This window comes from Gavialis gangeticus, unplaced genomic scaffold (assembly GCF_001723915.1).
Source record: "Gavialis gangeticus isolate Ggan-Ray unplaced genomic scaffold, GavGan_comp1, whole genome shotgun sequence".
NCBI classification, from domain to species: domain Eukaryota; kingdom Metazoa; phylum Chordata; order Crocodylia; family Gavialidae; genus Gavialis; species Gavialis gangeticus.
In genome coordinates, this window is record NW_017729022.1 from 183,643,565 (window position 1) to 183,652,700 (window position 9,136).

The 9,136-nt window shown below is 40.7% G+C and overlaps 1 protein-coding gene across 6 annotated transcripts in view; it reads right to left on the reverse strand.

The window, feature by feature from the left end:
• The window catches only part of KIAA1841 (KIAA1841 ortholog), a 53,338-nt gene that overhangs the window by 24,655 nt on the left and 19,547 nt on the right, over positions 1–9,136 (reverse strand). For all 6 annotated transcript variants that reach the window (XR_002097120.1, XM_019516627.1, XM_019516626.1 and 3 more), the window contains exons 8-13: positions 5,884–5,970; positions 5,678–5,788; positions 2,449–2,572; positions 1,799–1,951; positions 1,015–1,160; positions 527–626 (exon numbers count right to left, since the gene is read on the reverse strand). Coding sequence is in view for 5 of the 6 variants with exons in the window: in XM_019516627.1 (XP_019372172.1) it covers positions 527–626; positions 1,015–1,160; positions 1,799–1,951; positions 2,449–2,572; positions 5,678–5,788; positions 5,884–5,970 (721 nt within the window). In the remaining variant the exon portion in view is untranslated. The remainder of the gene's footprint in view (positions 1–526; positions 627–1,014; positions 1,161–1,798; positions 1,952–2,448; positions 2,573–5,677; positions 5,789–5,883; positions 5,971–9,136) is intronic.

The following is a 9,136-nucleotide window of genomic DNA, read 5'->3' on the forward strand; positions in this document are numbered from 1 at the left end:
CTTGAGGGCTGGTGGCAGACTGTGGAATATATTCCCCTATGAAGCAAGAACCATTGCAGTGAGAACCTTCTCTAACAAATATATAGCAACATATAATAAAAAACAAACCAAGAATGCTACCAAAACAAGATATCCCACTGCAAATACTTCTCCCCAAGGGCAGGGCATGGGGAAGAAAAGGAGGGGAGGACAAATGTGGTCATACACTCCTACTACTGTGCTAAGCATGGCCTAAAAGCTTTTAAAATTGATAGATGGCTGCATCCACAATGGCTCTGCTGATCTCAGATTCAGCAGTACATGACAACCTCTAAAGGCAGCCGGGTCTCCAGAAAATTAGGGCTTTGCAGGTTATACACAATGCATACTTAATAGGACCACTGGTTTCTTAGACAGATTCAAATTCTAAACAGTCCCCATGGTGTTAATACAAAAGACAGCAATTGTATTTTATGAAATAAAGTATTTTATGAAGTTGCTATCAGTCATTATCGGTGAACAGGAAAACAAAAATGCAGTTACTTACAGCATTGATTTCTCCTGTCTTGGAGCCCCAAGGTGTATTTGGTTCTAACAGCACATCACATTCAATCCCCTTCTCATCACACAGCCCAATCCCAGAATCACTTGAAAGAAGAAATTAAAGAAATATTAAACAGCAAGTTTTTTTTCCTCTGAGCTTTTTTGAACATTTTTTTTCTTCCCTCAGTGTGCTCTAGACAGTCTACAGAACACCTACAAGGGAAGACTATATTTGAATATGAATAACCGCAAGACTGAACTGTATGGAAGACTGAACCACTTAAGTGACTGTTTGAAATGTGGTTGGTAGCAACATTTGTTTTTCTTATCCCTATTTTTAATTAAAACATCAGAAATAAGTTACAGTTAAGTTCCAAAACTATCACTTCATTGCCTGTTTAGAAAGGAAAATAAAGAAATCCTGTGCTAATTTATGAAAATATTAGTGTTGAAGGGAAAGGAAGTTCATCAGTTTGAATACAATGTTCTCACCTATTCTGATCTTTAGTAAAAGGTACAACAATAACATCTCTATGGTGAAGCAGATCATTCAATATTTTAGTAGTCTGATATGGCAAAGCATCCCCACCTTCACCTCCAGCAGGTAAGCCAACCACATGGTCCCTCACTTTACAGCCCTGTAAGATAAAAGAAAGAGCTCTTTGTTAGATATAGTGGCTTACTGGGGGGAAAGAAAAGCCACATTTTACTCTACCAGTAAGTTCTGTGTTCTTGGAACGTTCACAGGTCTCCAGCATCAAGGATCTTGGTCTTGATACTGGCTATGCTTAAGTGATGGGCCTGATCCTACTCCCACTGAAGTTAGTGGAATTTTTACAAAGAAAGTTGCTGGGAAGTGGGACTGGGGCCACAAAGTTAGGATGATAATGTTAGTGTCTACAGGACTTCCTTTAACAAGAACACTTTCATCTTCTATTCCATCACTAAGACCCAAACGATGATCTGATTTCTGTCATGGCCAAAGTAGTAAATGACATAAAGTGCTTACTTGCTCCTTTGCATTAAATGATGGTCATTGCACACAGTAGAGCAGGAAGGGAAGCTGGCTCTGGTCTTACAAGGCAGGTGGGGAAAGTAGCTTAGCTGTATACTGATACGCTTGTTTGGGAACACATGGTACACTACCTTTACATCCCTCCGCCCCCCACCAAAAACAGGAGGGAGACCAAGTTCAGGAATCAGTCTCTCCCTTTTTATCACAACCCAGCCCCATGAGACTGGAGTCATGGTTAAAAGCACAACACTGGAAAAGTACCTTTGGAAGTGGAGTGGGATCAAATCGAAGAACTTTTTGGTTACAGCAGGGATATATTCCAGTCCCAGTAGAGCCCAGGGAACTTGCCACACCAGGATAGAGAACAGGCTGAGAGTGGTACTGGCAGTGTGAAAATTCAGTACATAGGAAAGACTATATTGAGGAGAGAGAGAGAGAGAGAGATGATGGAAATATTCTGTCCAGGGTTATATTGCCTGTGAAAGTCAGAATATTTCAGTGCCCGAAACGTACAGCAATTTTAAATCACTCTCACAGAAAACCATGATACTCAGGTTAAAACTAGTAAGAATCTTCCTTACAATTTAGTCACACAAATTCTCATTCAAAATCCAGATATAGCAGTAAAGGTAATTTCCTTCTACTGCAAAGTTTCCATTACAAGTCTCATAATGGCTTCTCTCTAAATTCCATAGCATGTCCTAATGGTCTCAAAAATTGGTACGTTTAGGAAGGAGGCAGATATTTTTGTACTAGTATTCTAGAGAGTCATTTGGAAAAGAGGTTCCTCAATTACAAATTTTAAAACCTAAGGAGATTTTCTTGCGCACAGCATGAAATATACTGTAAGATTTATTTTCATGCTGCCATTAAAAATAAACACCGGAGAATGAAAACACAATAATATATACCTGATTACACCGTGAACAGGTCAGCCAATTGAGAGTCCCCCACAGGCGCCAATACACATCCCGCCAAGATTTTAATTCTTCATGAAGGCCAACCAAGTACTCATGGACTTCCCAAGTTTTATCTCTGAAACAAAAAGGCATACAATCAGGTTTACATTGGATTATAAAGATATTATAGTCCTGTATTTGTATCAGTGAAGACTGCGGGTTGACAGAAGAGCAGACATCATTGCTGAAAACCTTGTAGAAGACGCATTGTATGACAAGCAACAATTAATTCAGATGCTATAGTGCATCCCACATTGTGGGGTAGTGCTCTAGTCACTAAGTTGTGAGTTAGGGTTAAATCCACATGGGAATTGGGAGAAACAGAAATAAAGGAAAATCTGATTGAGTTAGTAGATAAGTACAAAAGTTGAAAGCTTAGTAGCAGAAAAAGAGGGACAGACTAGTGGTCTTTTTCTCCCTGGGGTAATGAAAATCAAAGGCATCACGGAGGTTATTTCCTTGGCATTAGGTAGCAGAAGAGGCATTGTAATTTTCAAATATCTGGATGACAGAAGGAGTGGAAGAAATTGAAAAGAAACCAAACAAAACGAAACACACCTGTATCAGAGATATCTCATTCTTTGCCACTACACTGTGCTATGAGGCAACAACTGTGTCATTTTAAGTAACTATTTTATTTTCAGATCTTATACTTCAAAAAGGCACCATAACTAGCCCTCAAGACAGGCCTGGAGATGCATAGTTCTCTATACTAGGTGTGTAGCAGCAATTAACTTCTTTATGAACCTGTATGTTTCAGGCTTTTTACAGCAGGGACAAATTGCTCTAGACTTAATTCCTTCTTACTGAAAAGTGAGAATCTTTCTTTTAAAACCCAAAAAAAGAGACAGTGTCTAGCATGGATACAGATTTTATCTGTGAAAGTTATGTTACCATTTCCTTCACTTTCCCTTCTATTTGTTACATCCAATGACCTCACCTTATGCTTAATAAGGCTGTAAGTTCCTAAGGGCAGGAACTCTATTTTACTCTGCATTTCCTAACATAATTGAGAACTAAGCCTACAGATATAAACCTATGTTTGGAAAATCATGCTGCTAAGGACATGCCAGTGTTAGATTGTACAACTGACTTCCTGAAGAAACTCAAAAACATAGACCACCTTCCCTGCAATATCCTCCTAGCCACCATGGATGTCACTAGCCTATACACCAACTTCCCACACCAGGATGCCATTCAAGCCTGCCTCAAATATCTAGAAGAACGAGATTACAACTCAGAGTACAGACCTCAGGATATTACTGAACTCATACACTTCATCCTCACACACAACAACTTCAGTTTCAACAACCAACACTTCCTCCGGACTGTGGGCACAGCTACAGGCACCAAAATGGCCCCACAATATGCCAACCTTTTTATGACCCATCTAGACGAAGACTGCCTCAAGAACTGAACCATCAAACCTTTACTATATCTGAGATACATAGATGACATCTTCATCATCTGGACCAAAATCCTATGGTCTCCGATTGATTTCCACTAAAAATTCAACAATCATCACCCCTCCATCAGACTATCGCTTGAATACTCTAACACCAGCATTTCCTTTTTGGACACCGTGATCAATATCCAAGATGGTAAAATTCAAACCACCATATATAAGAAACCCATGGACCAACATACATATCTAGACACAGAACCAGCAATGACCCTAAATGCACCAAGAAAGCTGTAATATACTGCCAAGCTCTCTGATACCGCTGAATTTGCAATGAGAATACCCGTGACTGCCACCTCACAAATCTCAAAAGGGCCTTCAGCCAACAAGGACACTCCTCCAGAGAGACAGATTGCACTTTTGAAAGAGCCACCCAGATACCACATGAAGATTTGCTACAGTACAAATAGAAAAACCCCACAAACCGCACACCATTAGTTATGACATATCACCCTTCCCTACACGGAAAATCCTCAAACAATTGCAACCCATACTAGAAGAAGATCCCTCTCTTAAAAAGATCTTTCCAAAACCACCCATCCTAGCCTTCAAACAAGCACCAAACCTCACTAACCTCATCACCAGAAGCAAACTCCCTAGGACCCAAACCACACCCATAAGAAGGACTTATGCAACAGCCTACACAGATAAGAATCCGAGGCAGAAAGCCCACAGAAGAGTAATTCTAATCCAGTCCACAAAGCAGTCACTTCTGCAGAATTTAATCAATGAGGCACTTCATCTGGGAGGCGAGGAGAAGCACCAGTGGTTTGGAGGACAAGCCAGCCACAGACCAAGGTGGTTTACTTCAGCCCTCCACTTCTGAAACATTGCCAACCCCTGACCTAAGGTATTAAGGACTATTTAACAATATTGCTAAAATGTAAGAGCAGGGTCCTGGCTTCAGCTCCCCTTCAAGAGTGCAAGAAAGAAAATTTAATACAAACAAAAAATGGTGTTAGATTTGAGAGCATCAGATCAGGAAGACAATAAATCTCGACCATATTCTTAAGTACTTCTTTGTCAACTCATTGGACTCTGTCATTTTATAACAGCTATTATGAAAATGTGTCCATTGGGGTATAGACAGATGTATCAATTATACTAATATCAAAAGAGTAAGTATAAAGCTGGTTCTTGATACAACCCTTAAGTTTTCATGATTCTGTAGTGAAAAAAGTGTAGAAAAGCCACTATAACATTAACCCCACTCCACTCAGGGTCACACTGCTACAAGCTGATGCAGAGATAACAGTTAGAGCCTAACAGCTGATACATGCTCAGGAGCAACAGTTTCCCCTACCCTTTTAATATGGTTAAGAGAGATGTTTGTCCATCCTTTACATTCTATTTTCCTTCAGTTAAACATACTGCAAAGTCATTAAGATGATCAAAAGCTTAGCTCTATTTTCTATTTTAAAGAGCTCAAAGCAGCACAGGGATCCTTCTGTTTTCAACTGAAATCTTATTAGATTCAATCAAGGTAGAAGAAATTAATTCAGCACTTTTATTAAATGCAACATTAGAACCCTAACAAGGCAACAGGCAAGGCAACAGGATTAACTAAAATGATTTTTAATGAATCATGTTGCCCATGAATTATAAAGCAAAAAGTGTAACATCAATATTAACTAACATTATACATACAAAGTATTCTGTAAACATACTTATTAAGATACATGTATATAGAAAAAGTTACATCTTCCATGTATGCAGCACCTTATATGAACATAGATAATATTTCCATGTTGATCTATGTTAATTTTTCCTGGAACACAAGCAATTCTTCTTTCTGTTTCTTTAGTTAAGAGCTTCTTACATAAACAGCACCTAAAAAAAGAAATGCAACAGTAAAGTTGATGCTTTGTAAATCAGGGGTTGTTTTTGTACCTAAAATTTAAAAAAAACAACAAACTTTACTGCACCTATACAGTGTTGTTGCGTTTCCCCGAGAATCTGGATTTTGGTACTCTGGATCAAACAATCTCTCGATCTTCTTGCAGAAAAGTTTACTGTTGGTGACAAGAAACCAATATTTTGCTCATTAGTTCAACTAAATGTTGCTTTGATTAATTTGCAGTTAGTTAATTACATTCTTCTAAGTTACATAAAAAGTTAAGGGTTAGTATTGAAATCTGACTTTTGTATACGACTTTCCTGTAAGATACACAGGTTGAGAAAACTTAGCTTCCCATATGATTATCTCCCATCTATGTACCAAATTAGTTCTTCTTTACTCATAGGTTTTTTTTAATTGCCAATAACGGCACAATTCTAGAGTTACTTAGTCAACTGCAGAACTCTAATTTTTATAAACATATATAACCTTACTAGTTCAGTAAGGCATGTGATTCTGGGTAACTAGCCTGGACTATTTTAAATCCCAAATTTTCTATTAGAACTCAGTCCTTCCACTTCTTCCACTGGTCACTTCACAAAGTAGTTCTTTCTTTTCAAAATATTGTCATCTTGCTCCACTGATAGAAGGAAGAACACCAGATTCTTCACCAGCTTCATTTCTGCATCTGTGGATGACATCTGAAAGGTCATATCAACTATGACAAAAGAATTACCTACTCACTAGACTCCCTTACAAGTTCCCTTGCTACATCTTACCCTACCTATTTGCAGAATATTTCATTTTACTACCACGGTAAGGGTGATCATACACCTATAATTGGTGAAGATCTTGTGAGGGAACAGTTTGAGAGGCTGGACATCCACAAGTCAGCTGGCCTGGATGGAATACACCCAAGAGTGCTAAAAGAGTTGGCCCACATCATATCACAACCAATGGCGAGCATATTTGAGAACTTGTGGTGCTTGACAGAAGTTCTTGAAGATTGGAAGCGGGCCAATGTGGTGCCTATCTTCAAGAAAGGAAGGAAGGAAGATCCAGGGAACTACAGGCCAATCAGGTTGACCTCAATCCCTAGAAAGATCTCGGAAAAAAATCATCAAAGAAACCATCAACAGGCTAACAGAAGGCAACATTCTGAGAGTGAGCCAACATATGGCTTTGTTGCAGGTAGGTCTTGCCTGACCAACCTCATTCCCTTCCTGACCAGGTGACGCATCACCTGGACAAAGGAGAAGAGGCTGATGTCATATATTTAGATTTCAAAAAAGCCTTTGACTTGGTTTCCCATGATGTCCTCATGGTAAAAATTGGGGAACTGTGGCCTCAACAACCTTACAGTCCAATGGCTGGGGAACCGGCTCCGTGGTCAGACCCAGAGAGTGATAGTTGATGGAACCAAGTCAACATGGTGCATGGTGACCAGTGGCGGCCCCAGAGCTCAGTACTCTTTAATATATACATAAATGAATAGGCAATATTCATAAATGAATAGGCTGGCAATTCAGGCTGACCTGGACAGGCTCGCCAGGTGGGTGGATCAAAACCTGATAACATTCAACATGGAGAAATCCAGGTGCTCCACCTCAGAACAAAATACCCACATCATACTTACACACTCAACAGTGCTACACTCACTAGCACCATGACTGAAAGAGACTTGGGGGTCATGACTGACCTACAAGATGAACATGAGCCACCAATGCAATGTCACAACCACCAAAGCAAATAAAACTCTGGCTTGTGTCTACCAATGCATCTCAAGCAAGACCCAAGAATTCATCCTCCCACTTTACTTGGCCTTGGTGAGGCCTCAGCTGGAATACCACACCTAATTCTGGGCTCCACACTTTAGAAAGGATATGGAGAAGCTTGACAGAGTCCAGAGGAGAGCCACGCACATGATTAGAGGTCAAGAAAACAGGCCTTATGAGGAGAGGCTGAGAAGCATGGGACTTTTCAGCCTGGAGAAGGGAAGGCTCAAGGGTGACTTAGTGGCAGCCTATAATATACAAGGAGTATGCATCAGGAACTGGGAGAACGTCTGTTCACCAGGGCACCCCAAGGGAAGACAGGGTCTAACATTCACAAACTGCTGGAAGACCATTTTAGACTGGACATAAGGAAAAACTTCTTTACCATCTGAGTCTCCAGAGTCTGGAATACACTCCTCCCTGAAGTGGTGCAAGCACCTACTCTGGATACCTTTAAGAAATTCTTGGATGCTGCTGGGGTGATCTGACCCTGGCTGACTTCCTGCCCCTTGGGCAGGAGGCTGAACCCGATGATCTTGTGAGGTCCCTTCCAGCCCTAATGTCTATAAAATATATTAAATCTATGAAGCTCTAGGTATTCCAACACAAAACCTCAGCAACATTAAAACGAGTAGCCAGCCTGTTACTATAATTTCTTCCATACTTTCAACATTCTGGGAAATCCACAAAACCTACTGAACACATATTGACTCACCACATTACCACCAGGGAACCTCTCTCCAATGTTCTTAGAATTGTTGGGTAGATTTGTATCTTATAAACTAAATCAGAAATGCATTGCATAAGCTTTCATAAGTAGCAGGTTTACTCACAGTATGTGATGAAGTAAGCCCATTACTTATGAAAGCTTATGCAATGCATCTCTGATTTAGTTAGCCTATAAGGTGCAAATCCACTCTGCCTTCCACCTGAGTTTAGACTAACACAGCTAATTACCTCTCTCTCTCAGGACTGTTGCTATCACCTCATAATCAAACTAAAAACTTTGCAAGCTGTGAAATTAAATCCTCCCTTTCTCTTAACTCTCTTCTGCTCCCAAAACCACCTCTAGGGTTTCACTCAGGACACAATCTTGACTATTTCAGGGCAATGCCCTTGACTTTAGCTGCCTGCACCATGCCACGGTGCAGCCCAGGAGCTGAAGTGAGCCTAGGCACAGGGGGACAGGCAAAGCATGGTGCAGCCCAGTGGCTGCAGGCAGTTGGTGCCAGCTGCTCCTAGGGCCGCTGCAGCCAGGGCTGGGGTGAGTGGGGCCACAGCCCTTTCCCCTCCACCCACAGACTTACCTGCTTGGGTGGACAGGGGGGCCCTATGGTGAGCACATAAGAGCAAATTTACCTCGCATACAACGAATTATGGGTCTAAATATGTTCATCGCATAAGAGCAAATTCACATATAAAAAACTCGCATAAATTGAGGGAAAACTGCACTTCTGTTTGGAAGTATTAAAGCACGGCGCAGTACAGGTGGTTACTGCACCACACACAGAGTGCATGGGTAGATTTCGCCGTTTTGTTGCTGTAGCAGCACACTATACCCACGGA